We start from the raw sequence: 18,062 nt of genomic DNA on the forward strand, positions 1-18,062 counted from the left end.
ACTATATGTATATACATACAGCTAACCATTATATTCATCAACTATATGTATATACATACAACTAACCATTATATTCATCAACTATATGTATATACATACAGCTAACCATTATATCATCAACTATATGTATATACATACAACTAACCATTATATTCATCAACTATATGTATATACATACAACTAACCATTATATTCATCAACTATATGTATATACATACAACTAACCATTATATTCATCAACTATATGTATATACATACAACTAACCATTATATTCATCAACTATATGTATATACATACAGCTAACCATTATATTCATCAACTATATGTATATACATACAGCTAACCATTATATTCATCAACTATATGTATATACATACAACTAACCATTATATTCATCAACTATATGTATATACATACAACTAACCATTATATTCATCAACTATATGTATATACATACAACTAACCATTATATTCATCAACTATATGTATATACATACAACTAACCATTATATTCATCAACTATATGTATATACATACAACTAACCATTATATTCATCAACTATATGTATATACATACAACTAACCATTATATTCATCAACTATATGTATATACATACAACTAACCATTATATTCATCAACTATATGTATATACATACAACTAACCATTATATTCATCGTTGATTTTATCTATGGGTTATTATTTTATTTTTGACGTTGATTTTGATGCATTTCTATTTCTTGTGCAGGAAACTAGTGAAATATGAGAAAATAGTTAAAACTGTAGTTTTGAAGCCAGGGCTCCAGATCTAAAGGCTGATACAGATGTTACGCTGTCATGGCTGTTGGATCAAAGATTTTGGTTTTGATTTGTTTCAATGGAAACATTTCTGTCCATAAGGAGCTGAGGGGTCTGATTTTGGCAACACAGTTTTTTATAGATTCATTATAGTACGTGAGGTTCAACTCCCACAAAGGAAAATACTCGCAGCTTTGCATTAACGAAGCCAAAATGATGCAAAAGTTAAAAAGCCAAACGTGAAGGATAAAGCTTGAATGTCTCGTTTTTGTTTGACAGAACAGACGCAACAGTTTACAATTCTTAAAAGTACATTTATTTAAAATGTCTGTATTATTAGCAACTAATGCAAGTGAATTCAAAATGCAAAACAAACAGTGATTAGGTAGTAATTAGAGCATTATATAATTATGGCGTTGCATTTGAAATGAGTATTTCTATATACAGCAGGTCGTCCATCATAAACTTGTTATGACTCGTTGTCTGATCCAATCCTGTTAATCTCAGGCGCTCGAGGAGAAGCAGACGCTCAGAACATCACGGTGCTCGCCATGTGGATGATCGAGCATCCGGGCACGGAGGACGAGCAGGACGAGCCTCACACCAGAGGAGGCGTCGACGGGTCCGACTCGTCCTGTCCCGGTGCAACGGCCTCTTCTGGAGGCAAATCTCTGGACCGGAGCCCGTACCTGTGCTCGCCCGGAGACATCGCCAGCGCAGACGCTTCAGAGATGGAGGAGGGCTTCAGCGAGAGGTACAGACGAGAAGTCTTAAAATGAAAGTGTTTTTAATAACAGACGTCTTCTTGAATACATGTTGAGTCATCAATTAACAAGCGTGGTCAAAAAGAGAAAACTAATTCCAAAACGTTTTTTTTATATGCCTTTAAAGGTTCATCTGTGTGTGTGTGTGTGTTTGTGGGCCTGTTAGTTTTGTGTGTTTGAGAGAGTCGTGCCACTCACCTGAAGCGTTGCTGTAAACATTACAGAAGGAACCGACACTCCAGCTTTTTATTTGTGAAAGTCTATATAGAAAAGTCTATGTTTGTGTACTTTGTAGTCCTGAGGGCCTGGACCAGGACAGTGCGGCGGCCTCCAGCGGCGGTCCGCTCAGAGGCCTTTATTTTGTTCTACTTTGTCATTGAAAGGAAGTAAAATGGAGCTCATGTCATTTTATTCTCTGATGTGTATTCAGGTATAAAGGACAGGCTCCGGACCTGCTGGGAAAGCAGGACAGTGTCTATGAAGGTACGGCGTGTTGTGATAAACAGATGTTTGGGTTCTCTTGTAAACAAGCTCAGTAATAGTGTTTGTTTTCAATTCAAACTAGATATTTCTTTTATAGTTTAGAGGGTAGGATTTAAATTTTGTTTAATATTTATTGTCGTTATTATCTACCTCATTGCCGGTGTTTTGGTTAAAGTATAAGTTGAAACATCAAAGTATGGTTTACATTTCGTCATTCGCAAGTGCCTTCATCCTTTCAAGTGTAACTTGATGTTAATTCTGTGTATGTCTTCAAATGCTCTGCGTCTGTCCGTCCCGCTGCAGAGGACTGGGACATGCTGGACGTCGACGAAGACGAGAAGCTGACGGGGGAGGGAGAGTTTGAGCTGTTGTCTGGACCGTTGGGCCTCAGCGAGCGCAGGATCGTCCCCGAGGCCCTCCAGTTCCCCGACAGCGACCCGCTGGGGGCCTCCATTGCGATGGTGACGGCCAGCAACAGCATGGAGGAGACCCTGCTGCAGATAGGTGAGGACGAGAGCCCATCACAGCAACACGTGTGATGGTATCGGCCTGAAGTGAAGCAGTAAACTGACTGTGTGTTGTTGTTGTTCAGGCTGTCAGACCTCGGTGGATAAGAGTTCATCGGGCAGAGTGACCCTCGGCGAGCAGGCGGCCGCCCTCCAGAACCCCCACGACCGGGTGATGGCGCTGAGGAGGGTGACGGCCACGGCCCAGGTGCTGCTGGCCCGGACCATGGTGATGAGAGCCCTGTCCCTGCTGTCCGTCAGGTACTCTTCACTAACCACTCCCTCTGGCTGGGCTCTGTGTTTACATCTTCATCTTCTTTGTCTTCTTTCATTCTTTTTAGACACGCATTAAAAGTTAAAATATTCTCAACTTTTCAGTGCGGAGTTGCACCGCTTGTCAATGTCACGCTTGACTGAGGCAGCCAGTCAAATCAAGCAAAAGGCGGGCTTTACTACTTTACTCCTGACTTCCTGATTTGATGCCGGTAGATGTGGTAGGAACGGACATTGATGTTACCGATTTAACTATATAATTCCCTCCTCCTCATCCAACAGCAGAGCAACAGAGAGCTCGACGTCTGCATTACATCTATTTGTTCTCCATTATTTACGTTTGATCGCTCCACCGGCTCATCAGCTGTTTTGCCCGACTCGCTTCGCCAAGAGGTGTTTTTGAAGCATCGCTTGTTGCGACTTGTCTCACTGTGATCGGCCCCGAAGACACTTCGGCATTGGCTTCGCTTTTCAGAACCAGAGGTGGCCGCCTCACTACAACCCTAAAAATGTCCTTGGCGGTTGGATGGAAGCAGCTTTCTGTCTGTTGTGTAATATGTGACTTCTCTCTCTTCCCTCCCACACAGCGGCTCGAGCTGCAGCCTCGCAGCCGGTCTGGAGTCTCTGGGTCTAACCAACATCAGGACTCTGGTCAGGCTGATGTGTCTGGCGGCAGCCGGCCGAGCCGGTCTGTCCACCAGCCCCACGTCGGGCTCCGGTCACGCCGAAAGGCCCCGTGGGGCCGCCAAGGCCAGCAAACCCATCTCCTGTCTGGCTTACCTCAGCACCGCGGTGGGCTGCTTGGCCTCCAACAGTCCCAACGCGGCCAAGGTGCTGGTGCAGCTCTGCACTGAGGTACGCCATGATTGATGATTGACTGATTCAACACATCAGAGGCAAACATCAAATGTCTTTTAGGTGTCTCAGACAAGCAGCTAATTGATTATTGACTAAAAGTCTTTGTTTTTTGTGTTTTGGGGATTTTTTTCGCCCTTTATATAGATTTAGGACAATAGAGAAGTAACAGTAAATACGCGCGACTTGAACTGGGGATGTTGTATTTACTTTGTCAAGGACACCCTTTGTTTTTGCTTATTGATGGCCCGTGGCATGTGATGGAATATACTGAAATAAAATCACAGTTGAGCTGCTTCATCCGCCAACAGTGACCTGTATTAAAGCTGAAACATTATTGTTTTTAACATTGGAACACCTGGTGAGTGAATGAAGGAGCAGCATCAGGTCCAGCCGGAGAACTAAAAGTGATCATCTATAAATTATAATATGGAGCTTGAATCAGGAGGTGTTTAGCTTAGCTTAGCATAAAGACTTGAAGGTGCCTGGCTCTGTCCACAGTTTATAAAGAACACCTACCAGCACCTCTGAAGCTGAGTAATAAACACATTGTGTCGTGTGTTTAGAAACGATCGTCTCGTTACAGGATCGTCACAATATCAAAATGCATATTGTCGTGTTTTTATATAAACATATAAGCACGAGAGAACAAACTGCTCTTAACTGCAACTCTTTATTAGCTTAACTTCCTGGTGCTGCAGGTTACTGCCACGGTACAGACTACAGGTTCCATGCTTCCATGTACAGCTTCTTATCACCCTCTATGTACCAACGTACATTTATAACAAATACCACACATATTACGGTAATCAGCGTTGCATATGTGTCTGACCACAATACTAAAAAAGAAATGATTCCTTTAAATTATTTTTTTAAAGTTGTTATAATAAGCATATCATTTAGTTATCGCTACTGAGAATTTATCAAACATAAAAACATGACGTGGATAGGTTTGCAGTTTTCAAGGTGTATATTTCAAATTGCATCTCTTACACACATGAAGATAAAGTTGTGAACACCAGCTGAATATCTATTATCAGAATCATTATAACTGTGTTATAACTGCTACTGTGTAAAGGGAATACTGCTGTTAACAAGAACGTGATTTGTAGAAGTGTTTGCAAAACAAATGTTATTGCACTTTTGTTCATATAGCAGTACTTTTAAAATAAAAGGGCGCAATACACTACTTTTGAATGCATTATTGAATTTTGCGCATAACAATGCGATTAAAAATTGTAATCGTTGCCCAGCACTAATATATTTATAAAGGAATACTCTTTCCTCTCCAGAACCTGATCTCTGCAGCGACCGGCATGAATCTGACGACGGTGGACGACCCCATCCAGAGGAAGTTCCTGCCCAGCTTCCTGCGCGGCGTTGCCGAGGAGAACAAGCTCGTCACCTCCCCAAACTTCGTGGTGACTCAGGCTCTGGTGGCCCTGCTGGCAGACAAAGGGGCCCGACTCAGACCTGCGTATGACAAGGCTGATATGGAGAAAAGAGGTGTGTAGACTCAGTTTGTCTCATTGGGCTCTTCATCAATAATGTTTAATTTTTATGTTCATATTAGAGTAATCAAGCATCCTGAACATGGCACTGCCTCCGGTATTTAAGCCAAATTACGTACTTTTTTCTTACGTTATTGTAATTTAACCTTAAAGGGACAGTTCACTCCAAAATCAAAAACATATTTTTTTTATTCCAACAGCTATGTCTCTGTCCATAAATCCTGACGCGTTTACTCGAGATAATCCACCGACCTTGTTGTGAGACGTTTCATGTAGGAACTATTTTCTTTCTGCTAAACTACACCTGCCAGCCGTATCACCGCTCAGAAGGAAGCATCTCCACTCGACACTGCTAGCTCACCTAACACCACGGAGCTAACATTGCATTAATATTGACATGTTGTCCACGAGAAGATGCACGCCCCCTTCTGAGAGGAGGTATAATTAAAGCCTGTGGTTCGGCAGAAAAAAAATAGTTCCTGCATGAAACTGATTTCTGGAAAAGAGACGTTGCTGTTTAGTTTTTCAAATGTATTTTTTGCAATCAAAACAAATCAGTCTGGATTGATAAACAACTACAGGTAAGATGAAAATATGTATTCCAGTGATTCTGTCCTATCATGTGTTTTTCAACAAAATATAATGTCACAGAAATGTTCACATAATTGTATCATCAGTGCTGTCTGTTCAGCTTCCATGACTCATTCTTGTTCCAGCTTGTTTCTTTCTGTTCACTTGGGTCACTTTTTTTCTGTGCCTTTTGTGTTTGTCCTTTTTGTTCCTCCTCTCACTCACCGGGTCACCTTCTGTTCCGTGTCGAGCAGGTCTAATTGCGCATTTGTATGCCCACCCTTCCCATAATCCCTCCGCTGTAGGGCCTCTGGAGCTGGCCAACGCTCTGGCGGCCTGTTGCCTGTCCTCCCGGCTGTCCTCGCAGCACCGCCAGTGGGCCGCCCAGCAGCTGGTCCGCACGCTGGCCGCCCACGACCGCGACAACAACCACAGCCGGCCGCAGACCTTCGCCGACATGGCGGGAGACCTGCGGAAGTGCTCCTTCATCAAGCTAGAGGCTCACCAGAGCAGGGTGAGTCAACACGGGATCAGGAGTGTTCCCACAGCTGGGTTTGAGCTCAGAATATATATTAATAGAAACTGTTAGGTGTTAAGAAAACGTCTGTTTCACTCAGGTCATCACGTGCGGTTGGTGCAGTAAGAAAGGCCTGTTGGCTACGAGTGGCAATGACGGGACGGTGAGGATGTGGAACGTGACCAAGAACCAGTACACCCTCCAGCAGACCTGCATCTTCAACAAGGAGTAAGGCTTTCTCTAATCCAAATGTTCCACCTGCACAAACCTCGGTGTGTGAATGAAACCAGTGCTGCATTTGGAGGGAAGAGCTGTAGTACAGCTCTGGTGCCACAGAACTGATCTAAACATTACTTTGATCTTGTTTCTTTCTGCAGCTACAGCATGTTTTATAAGTTATTTTTGTTGAACCCTCTAAACCCCAAACAGTTCCTCTCTGTGGTCTCACCTCAGTATAAAGTCCTGCTGCTCTATAGTAACAGAACCATCATGACTAGAAGTAGAGAGAACGAGAACGTGTCTTCAGTGCAGAATAACACAGTTATGATGACATCAATCATAGAGAAGAAACAAAACACAAGTTGAATTTCTTTGATATTTTATTTTACAAAAATTGGAAAAATGTTACAAAAACAATGGAATCTATATATCCAACATGTCTCCAAGTGTCCACAAGTGTTACTAATGTTGGGAATAAATGGAGGCTCTCTGTGCTATATGTATTGAACTATTAACATTTCTACAGCCTCTTCTCTCCTCTCCTCTTCTCTCTCCTCTTCTCTCTCCCCTCTCCTCTTCTCTCTCCTCTTCTCTCTCCTCTTCTCTCTCCTATTCTCTCTCCTCTCTCCCCTCCTCTCTCCTCTCTCCTCTCTCCCCTCCTCCCCTCCTCTCTCCTCTCCTCTCTCCTCCTCTCTCCCCTCCCCTCCTCTCTCCTCTCTTCTCTCTCCTCTCCTCTCTTCTCTCTCCCCTCCTCTCTTCTCTCTCTCCTCTTCTCTCTCCTCTTCTCTCTCCCCTCTCCTCTTCTCTCCTCTCCTCTCTCCTCTCCTCTCCCCTCCCCTCCCCTCCTCACTCCTCTCTCCCCTCTCTCCTCTCCTCTCCTCCCTCCCCTCCTCACTCCTCTCTCCTCTCCTCTCCTCTCTCCTCTCCTCTCCTCCCTCCACTCCTCTCTCTCCTCTCTCCTCTCCTCTCCCCTCTCCCCTCCTCACTCCTCTCTCCCCTCCTCTCTCCTCTCCTCTCTCCTCTCCTCTCCTCCCTAATTCAAATGAATGCTAATGTTCTGTTGATGTGTGTAAATAGGCGACAGTTTGCCAAAACGTTCCCCATAACAACTTCTCATGAGGTGATAATATGTGCTCACATTTCCCCATAACAACTTTATGAGGTTATAATACGTCAGATGTTTTTATTTTGGGCCAAATATGAGAATGTGTTGCAGCTTAAAGTGTTGGGTCTCATGTGTGTTGATTCTGTCTCCTCTCATCAGTGACGGCTCTTCAGAGGACGGCATGTCCGGTTTGGGGTCTCCCAGCGACCCTTGCATGTCTCCTCTGGCTTGGAGCGTCACTGGAAAATACCTGGCGTCGGCCATGGAGAAAATGGTCAACATCTGGCAGGTTAACGGTAAGCAGTTATGCTTTTCACTGGCTCCACTGGGTTCTTCTTTTATAAGAGGCCATGTTAATGATGCGCTCCATTAGCGTTGTTTCATTATGAAATGTGTTCCGTGGCTCAGCTTGTGTCGGCAGAATATGAATGAGACGGCATTAAGATTTTATCGCTCCCGTTAAAAATAGATGCTCTGGATGTGGTCCAATCATTATTCACTGGCTCCCCCCACACGCCCCGCAGCACCGACCATCTGTCCTCGGCCACTTTCAGTCGCCTCCAGGACCAACGCCCACGATTCTGATCAGCTTTCATGAGCACATTTTCTCTCTTCTGCCTTTGAAACGTGACTCTGTCTGTCATTGCCATCTTTCTGTGGTTCATTGTTGAGCAATCAGTTCGCACCAAAGTCCATTAAACACCTCGGTATATTTCAGAACCGCTTCTAAAGTTCAGTGTAAACGTACTCAACCGTTGAGAAGTTTGATGTTTTTCCTCTTATTGTAACAGAAATAAAAACAGTATAATGTCCGTGTTCCCCACAGGATGGTGGGCGGACCTTTAGGAATAACATTCAGTACATTTTAAAGTTAAATGCATCAATCTGGTGCAGAATTAAGAACCCAGATCTGTGAAGAACTTTGTGCTCTTGTTCTAGCAGAGGGGGAATGTAACGAAGTACATTCAGGTTTTTAGGTACTGTACTTTACTTAAGTACTTCCATTTTATGTAACTTTATACTTCTACTCCACTACATCTCAGAGGGAAACATTATACTTTTCATTTCATTACATTTATTAGACAGTATTAGTCACTAGTTTGGCTATTTTGCAGATTCACATTCTTAACACAAAATATAAATAAACTAATGAACTATGATGTATTATTAAGTAGTAAATGTCCAATTATGAAGTATATAAAGTAGGAAAAATGAGCCCCGACATTAAAGTGATGAGCACTTAAATGCATCAATAATTATAATCCAATGACGTAGAGCCTAAAGTCAATGTATTTGAAATGCGTCAGTCTGCATATTGAGTGTACTTTTGGTACATCAAGTATATTTTGATACCAATACTTTTGTACATAAAAAGTAATGCTAGACAAATGAGGACTACTAATAGTAAGAGCAGCCGTGGATATAATAGAATAATAATGATAATAAATAGTTGATGCCTCGGCTCCTCCAGTCTACAGTCTGATCAAAAGTTTACTTTCAACTTTTCAATCATCAGAAGGAAACGTTTGAAATGTTTCTTCTAGTCTTCTACTCCTCTGTTGTTCAGAGAGATCCGTTGTTCTTTTAGTTATTATTTATTATTTATTTCAACAGATAAGTCAATTTAAGAACCAGCTCTCATTTACAATGACGACCTTTCCAAAAAGGCAGCAACAGGAAGTCAATACAAGACGAAATAAAACATCTCAAACAATCACCGACAAAATGTACAACATATAAACAAAGTGTTCCTGGAGAGGAAGGTGCAGTGATCAGAGCCCATCGTCTGTCAGTCTGGTTGAACCAACTAAATAACATCTATTATTAATAAAGCGTCGTATAGAGGAGTCCTCCCAGCAGTCCATCTTTGTGGCAGCAGATTACAAACCTTCTGAGCGGTAGATTTTATTTCTCTGACCGGTACAAAGCTCCTCGCTGACCTGTGACCTCCCCTCCTCTCCTTTAAGGCGGTAAGGGCCTGTTGGACGTGCAGCCTCACTGGGTGTCAGCGTTGGCTTGGCCTAAAGAGGAGGCCGAGTCCCTGTGGTGCGGGGAACCCAAAGACATGCTGCTGGTGGGACGGATGGACGGATCTCTGGGCCTCATCGAGGTGCTGGACAGCTCCAGCATGCACCGCACCGAGCTGGAGCACTGCTACCGGAAAGACGGTAGGAGCCAGTGTTCTCGTGTTCTCGGTGGTAAATGTTATTTGGAGGAAACTCTTTACAGATGTTTGATAGTAATGTTTCCTTCCCCTCTCAGTGGCCGTGATGCACATCGCCTGGTACAGTGAGGACAAGCCGTTTGCGGTGGGCTACGCAGATGGAAAGCTGCTGATTGGATCCAAAGAGCCTTTAGAAAAAGGAGCCATCGTGGTCATCGACGCTCACAAGGTTTCTACTCAGTTCTACTCTTTCTAGGATTCTACTCAGCAAAGTTTGATTTGTTTTTAAACACATTTTATTATAGTTTAGTCCACTTTATTTGTTATCTGTATTTTTACTCTTTGTTGTATTTTACTTTTTCTATTTTAGTTGAATTTTCTTTATTTATTTACTCGTATTGTGATTATTATTTATTTTATACTTAATAATTGTCATTCTATTGTTCATATATGTTTATCATTTTATTCTTTTGTTCTTTGCTATTCTTCTGTTGTAATCTTTAATGAAAGAATTTCCTTTGGTATTAATAAAGTTGTATCTTATCTTTAGTTCATAAGATAACATCTAACGGGTTCAGTTAAAGTGTGTTACATTGTTTAAGTGTAAACTCTTTGTGTACAAACATTGATTATCCTGCTATTATAGAATGTATTAAGGTTTAAATGTACAATACTCACACATATTTAACTGTTGTGATATGAAACATTTCCTTAATTGTCTTAAAATCAGATACTTATACAGAAACAAGAATATAGCAGTTAATATGAACTTTGGGAGCTACCTATGAAGAACGTTGTGCTCTTGTAAACAACTCTGATCTAGCAAACTATTTCATCATAAACACATTGGTTGTTTAGATATGAATAGTGATGTCACAACCACACACGGGGATCCTCCTGCACAGAGCTTCCTAGATTAGTTCGGATTGGATCTCTTCCCAAATCGTCCCTCGCTCACATTCCCGTCTCCTATTTTACTCGTTGACGAAAGTTTCAATAGATCTCGTCATCACGATAAATGAGATTTGATTTGGTTTTCGTCCCTGCTCCTCGTGGGCTGAACCTCTGAATCTTGTGTTTCACAGGAGTCCATCACCAGTATGAAGTGGAGTCCTAACGGTCAGATCTTGCTGACCTGTGCCAAGGAGGAGACGGTGAAGCTGTGGGCCAGTCCGGACTGTCACTCGGGCTCCGGCTGGCACTGCCTGCAGGGTCTTCGACACCCGTCCCCGGTGAACGGCGTGGCCTGGTGTGGCCTGCTGGGACGTGGCCCGAAGACTCTCAGCATGTTAGCCATGTAGGTCCTCAAGTACTCGCACCTGATCACACTCACTGGTTTTTATTGAGTTCATGAGGCGTTCATGTTGCAGTCATCCTTTAGATGAGTTCCTCAAACTCATTCTCTTTTATTTCTTTTTTTTACAGATGCTGCCAGAACGGCCACGTCTCAGTCTGGACTGTTCCTCAAAACATCTCTAACTTCCCAGATTCCTCTTCCTCTGACTCTGAGGGATGGTGGGAGAATGAAGTAAAACCTAAATTCATGGTACTTACAAGATGTTGCTGTTATAATGTAAACAAGGTTGCTGTTTATTTTTAAATTCCTGGACATGCGGTGAATGTTGAAGGTGATTTTGTCTCGAATTCTGACCAAGCCTGCAGATTCATCCCAATTGATGACTGTTTATTCTCTCCACACGTACATGGTCTTCTTCCACTTATCTGCCGTCCTTGTGTTGCAGTCTTCCCGGTGGTCGGGCAGAGGAGCGACGTGTGTTTTCCAGCTGAAGGGCCACATCACCCCAGTGAGAACGCTGGCCTTCAGCCCCGACGGCCTGGCTCTGGCATCTGGAGGAGTGGGAGGCCTCATGAACATCTGGTCCCTGCGGGTAAGAAAACTCACACAGGATAAATGTAAACACTGCAGGTAGAAGTAACAGATGTACACACACTCCTCTCACACTGTGTGTGTGTGTGTGTGTGTGTGTGTGTGTGTGTGTGTGTGTCCAACAGGACGGGTCGGTGCTGCAGACAGTGGTCGCCGGTTCAGGTGCGATCCAGAATATTGTCTGGATCCCAGATGTTGGTGTGGCCGTCTGCTCCAACAGGTCCAAGGTACCACATCTGTACACCTTTGTTCCCCCCCCCCCCCCATGTTTCTAGCCGCATCGCTGTGATGAGATGAATATCTATTTACTCTCCGGTCTGCTTCTCTTCCAGGACGTGCTGGTGGTGAACTGCTCCAAAGAGTTCATGGCGTCCAACCATGTGCTGGCCACTTGTCGCACCGCTCTGAAGAAGCAGGGAGTGGTCGGCCTCAACATGGCGCCCTGCATGAGGGCCTTCCTGGAGAGACTTCCTGTCATGCTGCAGGAGCAGTATGCCTACGAGAAGGTACGCACGTTTAATATCTATCTCCGGTCTAAAGCCTCTTTCACACATAATGCTCGAGATGTTAATGGGATAGTCTGTCAGGCATCACTTGTGATGTTCATTATTCACACATGCACGACACTCTCGAACATTTCCATCTTGCACCTTTTCACACATGTCATGGCAATGGTGGACCGTCCAGCAGATGGCGTTTTTTTTGTCATGTTTAATGTGTTTCACATTTTTCTGATATTTGTTGGATATATTTGTGACATTTTTCACACATTTTTCTGACACTGTTTTTTCTTCACATATTTTACTACAATTTAAAGATATTTTTTGGACTTTTTTCACATATTTTATTTTTTAAATATTTTACAAATAATATTTGGATATTTTTCACGTATATAATCTTCTTGTAGTTTTCCGTATTTCTTGGGATATTTTTTATAAATATATAATCAATATATATTTATAATTTTTTTCACATATCTTACAAATAACATTCAAATATTTCTCGGGTATTTTTCTTAACATTTTAACAGTTTTCACACATATTTACTCATCACTTGAGGGTGATTATTCTCCATCATTGCCAGTTGTTGATGTTTCCTCCTCCTCCTCCTCCAGCCCCACGTGGTGTGTGGCGAGCAGCTCGTCCACAGCCCTTACATGCAGTGCCTAGCCACCCTGGCCGTGGGGCTCCACCTGGACCAGCTCCTGTGTCGCCCCCCCGTGCCGCCCAACCTCCGACACTGCCCGCCGGAGTCTGACACGGCCGTCTGGTGCGCCAGCGAGTGGTCCTGGTTGGACTGCTTCTCTACGACGGTCAAGGCGGCGGAGGCCCTCGCTCGAGGCGCCTCCTTCTCCGAGTCGTTCTCCGTTCCCGACCTGGAGCCCGTGCCCAAAGACGAGATGGCTCTGCTCATGGTGAGGGAGGCTGCTGTTGCTTCAACTGTTTATCATCTAATTAACACCTACTGTTGAATGTAATAACCGTGTTCCACTCTGTTTTTCCAGGACAACAGTAAATGGGCATCTGGTCTGGATGAACAGATCATGTCCTGGGCCACCTCCAGACCAGAGGTAGTTTAGATTGAGACCCAGATTAGCTGTAATAAGTGTGCTTGTTTACTCTCAGACTGTGACGATAATAATGTGTGTGTGTGTGTTTTTTTTTGCAGGACTGGCACCTCGGGGGGAAGTGTGATGTGTATCTGTGGGGTGCCGGGCGAGACGGCCAGCTGGCAGAGGCCGGCAGAAACATCCTGGTGCCCACAACCGCCCCGTCCTTTTCTCAGGCACAACAGGTACACAAACGTGTCGCGTGTTTGTTAACTAACCCAGCCTGGTGACTGTCATCACATCACAGAAGAGTCCAGGATACGTCTGCTATTTTCTTATACTTTACTGCAAGACAAGGACAGTGGAAACTGCTTCTAGTGATCGACCGCTTACATGGATCAGTACGCTTGGAACAGAAATATTCCTCTACAAATGCTCTTAAAATAATAATAATAACTTTATTTATATTGCACCTTTCAGAACAAAGTTACAAAGTGCTTCACTATGAAAACTTAGAAGCAAATATGAACCATCAGTACAATTTACCACAGTACAATACAATAAAATGCATAAATACATGTATGTATTGCAGTTTTGGTTTGCTAAAAAAAGTAATTTTATCTCAAAAAAACAAAATGTGTGCGGGGAAAGCAACCGTAGTCAAAGGTCCAGTTCATTTATAAAGTCAAACGTGTGCTACATTTGACTTGACTTCATAATCTGCACTATTAGATGTAGGATCCAGTGTTTGTCACGTGGGAATCCTCAGACTTTATGTATTTAATACCGACTCTTCGGAGTGCCTCTTTGAGTTAATGGATTTTGACATTTTGAATGTTGACGCGTGTTCTTTACCAGCTTTTAAAACGTGGTCCCTTTTTGATGTGATTGTTTATTCCCTGCATCTGTCTGCTCGTCTTTCCTTCCTCCAGGTGGTGTGCGGTCAGAACTGCACCTTTGTGATCCAGCCCAACGGGACGGTGTTGGCCTGCGGGGAGGGAAGCTACGGCCGTCTGGGTCAGGGCAACTCTGACGACCTGCACGTCCTCACCGTCGTCTCAGCTCTGCAAGGTGGAGCTGAAATATCACACACACACACACACTGTTAAGATTCACTAATATGTTTGACACTAAGACGTGCTCACCTGTGTGTCCTCTGATGGAGTTTAATAGCTTTTAATCAAATCTATTGAGGTTTGAATAACTCCGACTCAACGACTGTCATAAGATTTTAAAACCTACAGTTTTGAGTTGTGAGAAAGTTAATATATTTTCCAGCAAATGTTGATTCGATATGACTCATTGAAATAACAGCTCTAGCTTACTGACTTTACTCTTTATTTTTCATGAGCTCTTAAATCCGAACACTGGAGGTCCTTCTGCAGAATTATTAAGTTTTTATAAGCTTAAAGAGACTTGAATCAACGCTTTAAAGCACCAAAGTCACACAATAACACAAAAACACTGGAAAATAAAATAAAACCAGGCGGCAACCTGGAAAGTTCTGAAAAGTGAAGTCAAAGCTTCATGTGTTAAAGCTGCATTCTCTCTAGTGTCCACCAGGGGGCGACTCCTCTGGTTGTATAGAAGTCTATGAGAAAATGACTCTACTTCTCTCTTGATTTATTACCTCAGTAAACATTGTAAACATGAGTTTATGGTCTCAATATCTAGTTTCAAGTCTTCTTCAATACAGCATGATGTTCATTTAGTACATTATGGTCCATTTAGAGTCAAACAGACCATAAAGCAGGGGATGCTTTAGGGCGGGGCTACACAGTGATTGACAGGTCTCTACCAGAGCGTTGTCCAGTCTGGGAGGCAGTTGTCGGTGTTCTCGTCTCACGAGTCTCAGTGTGTTTTTACTTCATGACAGTTAATTGTAACTTTTTGGTCGTCTAAAAATGTCTCCTTCAGCCTTCGGTTGTACTTAGCTCCGCCCTCTAGTGTCACTTCTGTTTGCAAATAACTAAGATGGCGACGGCCAAAATGCCAAACTCGAGACTTCACAACGACAATCCACAAGCCAGTGTGAGACGCCAGGACGACTACGTCGGCTTCTCGTATACAGTCCGTGAATCAAACATCCTCCAGTAGCAGAAGAACATGTAACATGATTAGAAGTGGAGGGATGGATGTGAAAGAGAAATAATGAAATAACTCAAAGCAGTGATGAGACATCTTTATTGTAGTTTCTTACTTCAGTAACGTCATTCTGACTCCGCGGTCGTCTCTCTGCCCCTTCAGGGTTCGTTGTGACTCAGCTGGTGACGTCGTGCGGCAGCGACGGTCACTCCATGGCCCTGACAGAGAGCGGCGAGGTGTTCAGCTGGGGGGACGGAGACTACGGCAAGCTGGGCCACGGGAACAGCGACCGCCAGCGCCGCCCGAGGCAGATCGAAGCGCTGCAGGGAGAGGAGGTGGTGCAGGTCAGTCTGAGTTCTAATGAACCCGATAAGGATGTTTGGTGCTCGGGTGCTTTCACAATCTGCTTCACTTTGATCTTTTGTTTTAGATGTCCTGTGGGTTCAAACACTCGGCGGTGGTAACAGCCGACGGGAAGCTTTTCACATTTGGAAACGGTGATTACGGACGACTGGGTTTGGGAAACACCTCGAACAAGAAGCTTCCGGAGAAGGTCACCGCTCTGGAGGGATACCAAGTGGGACAGGTAGGACAGAGGAGTGATAGAACTGACTAGAGGTGCAACGGGTCTCGAAACGGTTCGGGTCAGAGTCACGGGTCAGAGGCACGGGTCAGAGGCACGGGTCAGAGGCACGGGTCAGAGTCACGGGTCAGAGGCACGGGTCAGAGGCACGGGTCAGAGTCACGGGTCGGATCAGCACAACAGAAAAAAGGAGCAAATTTAAAGTAACTTTTAGAGATCGCTGGTCATGTTTTTTTGCCGCCGATACTAATTATTGATCATTGATGATCCATATTAACAGACACAGAGCCCTTTGTTGTTTGATTAGAGCACCAGAGTATTATATTATATTATAAGTCTGTAAACTATCAAGAATTCTAAATGTTGTCCTTTTACTTTGTATTTGTAATTTATAGTTTTTGTTTTTTCTTCATAAAAACACAATTCAAATGATAAGTAAATAAAATATTGTATTTTTATTGATTAAAACAAATGTTGTCATCAGTGGTTTTGATGATCTATTATTAGAGCTGGTGTAAACAGCTCATAATTCATCTCTAATATCTGTTGTTGTTGTGAAACACCACGGTTACTAGCTCTCCTCCTGTTGTAACATTATCAGAGATCAGAGATCGATGACATCATGATCACATGTTTGACTGAATATTGGAGGAGAACCATCGTCAGTTGAACTTTATTTAAACTGTGATGGTTGACGTTGGACTGTGTAATTGAAGAGGATGGATCCGTACGGATCGGTGATCTACGATGGTCCGTTGCACCACTAGAACTTACCGAGGGCTAAATCGTTTATTTAACAGTCTTTTTTCCTGTTTCCTGACGCTCAGTTTGAATGCCACGCGTTCACATTTGTGTTCCTGTGTTCTGACAGCTGAAACATTTAGAAGGTTTCCTTAAAAACCCACGTTCGATGAGTTCATGTTGCCGTGTGCTCCCCTCCTCAGGTGGCTTGTGGTTTGAACCACACTTTAGTCGTCTCCGCCGACGGGATGATGGTTTGGGCTTTTGGTGACGGAGACTACGGAAAACTGGGACTCGGCAATTCCACGGCCAAGTCGTCGCCTCAGGTCTGTTCACATGGAAAGAGTTCAGAACTGTTAGGAGGCCCGCTGCTTCACTCTAGCTGTAAAATAACCACGTAGGTGAATGTAATGAAGGTTTATTTAGAGTTCTTGATTCCTCAGAAAGTGGACGTGTTGTGTGGAATCGGCATCAACAAAGTGGCGTGTGGAACACAGTTCTCTGTGGCTTTAACCACAGACGGCAAAGTCTTCACCTTCGGCCAAGGTTCGGTTACATCATCTTCTCTACGATAATAATATAACGATCAGAACTGAAACCATCAACCAATCAACAGTTATTTATTTATTTTTCAAGAAAATTAGTTCAATATTTCCAGCTTTACATCTGACATTTGGCTTTATGACATTTTCCATATTTCAGTAAATGATGAGTTGAGAAAATACAGATCAGATGAAAAAATGTCGCTCAAATAATGATAAATACTGTTTTCACAGTTACATTTGAGTAGCTTAATAAGGTAATTGTATAAAACTTTTAGTTTGACATGTAATTTAAATATTATGTTCGCAGACCCCCTGATCGGCTTACCTGAAGGCCGGGCCAGGAACCACAACCGGCCCCAGCAGGTGCCGGCTCTGTCGGGGGTCCACATCCAGGATGTGGCCGTCGGAGCTGAACACACTCTGGTGCTCTCGTCCACGGGAGACGTTTACACCTGGGGCAGCAACTCGGAGGGACAGGTAACCTGCTGAACACTCACTGAACCCCCCAAGAATTGTGATGCGTTCAGGCTCTGCTCAGTGAAAATGAGAATTTGGCGAATGTAAATTCAAACTTCCACGAGTTTAAATACTTCTCGTTACTACAAATGATGAATTGACGTGACTTTGAACACCGTGCCTTGTGTCGTGCAGCTCGGTCTGGGCCACACCAACCACGTCAGAGAGCCAACGGTGGCCACGGTGCTGCAGGGAAAAAACATCCACCAGATCTCAGCCGGACGCTGCCACAGCGCCGCCTGGTCGGCTCCTTCCGTACCGCCTCGAGCTCCAGGTTAGACTCTCGCTCTCTCGCTCTCTCTCTCTCTCTCTCTCTCTCTCTCTCTCTCTCTCTCTCTCTCTCTCTCTCTCTCTCTCTCTCTCTGGGTACATCCACACTAATACGTTTA

General features: G+C 43.7%; 1 protein-coding gene across 1 annotated transcript in view; it reads left to right on the plus strand.

Moving 5' to 3' along the window:
- The window catches only part of LOC142943548 (putative E3 ubiquitin-protein ligase HERC1), a 70,324-nt gene that overhangs the window by 43,918 nt on the left and 8,344 nt on the right, over nucleotides 1–18,062 (plus strand). The window contains exons 43-69 of the mRNA XM_076085112.1: nucleotides 1,306–1,552; nucleotides 1,858–1,911; nucleotides 1,993–2,045; nucleotides 2,349–2,549; nucleotides 2,638–2,812; nucleotides 3,412–3,679; nucleotides 4,972–5,185; nucleotides 6,066–6,274; nucleotides 6,378–6,505; nucleotides 7,761–7,897; nucleotides 9,569–9,769; nucleotides 9,864–9,994; nucleotides 10,851–11,062; nucleotides 11,191–11,293; nucleotides 11,508–11,654; nucleotides 11,779–11,880; nucleotides 11,986–12,159; nucleotides 12,769–13,068; nucleotides 13,159–13,224; nucleotides 13,323–13,448; nucleotides 14,136–14,274; nucleotides 15,451–15,632; nucleotides 15,719–15,874; nucleotides 16,816–16,938; nucleotides 17,056–17,158; nucleotides 17,465–17,634; nucleotides 17,809–17,947. Of these exons, the coding sequence (XP_075941227.1) occupies nucleotides 1,306–1,552; nucleotides 1,858–1,911; nucleotides 1,993–2,045; nucleotides 2,349–2,549; nucleotides 2,638–2,812; nucleotides 3,412–3,679; nucleotides 4,972–5,185; nucleotides 6,066–6,274; nucleotides 6,378–6,505; nucleotides 7,761–7,897; nucleotides 9,569–9,769; nucleotides 9,864–9,994; nucleotides 10,851–11,062; nucleotides 11,191–11,293; nucleotides 11,508–11,654; nucleotides 11,779–11,880; nucleotides 11,986–12,159; nucleotides 12,769–13,068; nucleotides 13,159–13,224; nucleotides 13,323–13,448; nucleotides 14,136–14,274; nucleotides 15,451–15,632; nucleotides 15,719–15,874; nucleotides 16,816–16,938; nucleotides 17,056–17,158; nucleotides 17,465–17,634; nucleotides 17,809–17,947 (4,260 nt within the window). The remainder of the gene's footprint in view (nucleotides 1–1,305; nucleotides 1,553–1,857; nucleotides 1,912–1,992; nucleotides 2,046–2,348; nucleotides 2,550–2,637; nucleotides 2,813–3,411; nucleotides 3,680–4,971; nucleotides 5,186–6,065; nucleotides 6,275–6,377; nucleotides 6,506–7,760; nucleotides 7,898–9,568; nucleotides 9,770–9,863; nucleotides 9,995–10,850; nucleotides 11,063–11,190; nucleotides 11,294–11,507; nucleotides 11,655–11,778; nucleotides 11,881–11,985; nucleotides 12,160–12,768; nucleotides 13,069–13,158; nucleotides 13,225–13,322; nucleotides 13,449–14,135; nucleotides 14,275–15,450; nucleotides 15,633–15,718; nucleotides 15,875–16,815; nucleotides 16,939–17,055; nucleotides 17,159–17,464; nucleotides 17,635–17,808; nucleotides 17,948–18,062) is intronic.

The sequence above is a fragment of the Anarhichas minor genome, unplaced genomic scaffold (genome assembly GCF_050575085.1).
Source record: "Anarhichas minor isolate MPS153535 unplaced genomic scaffold, ASM5057508v1 ptg000139l, whole genome shotgun sequence".
Lineage (NCBI taxonomy): Eukaryota > Metazoa > Chordata > Actinopteri > Perciformes > Anarhichadidae > Anarhichas > Anarhichas minor.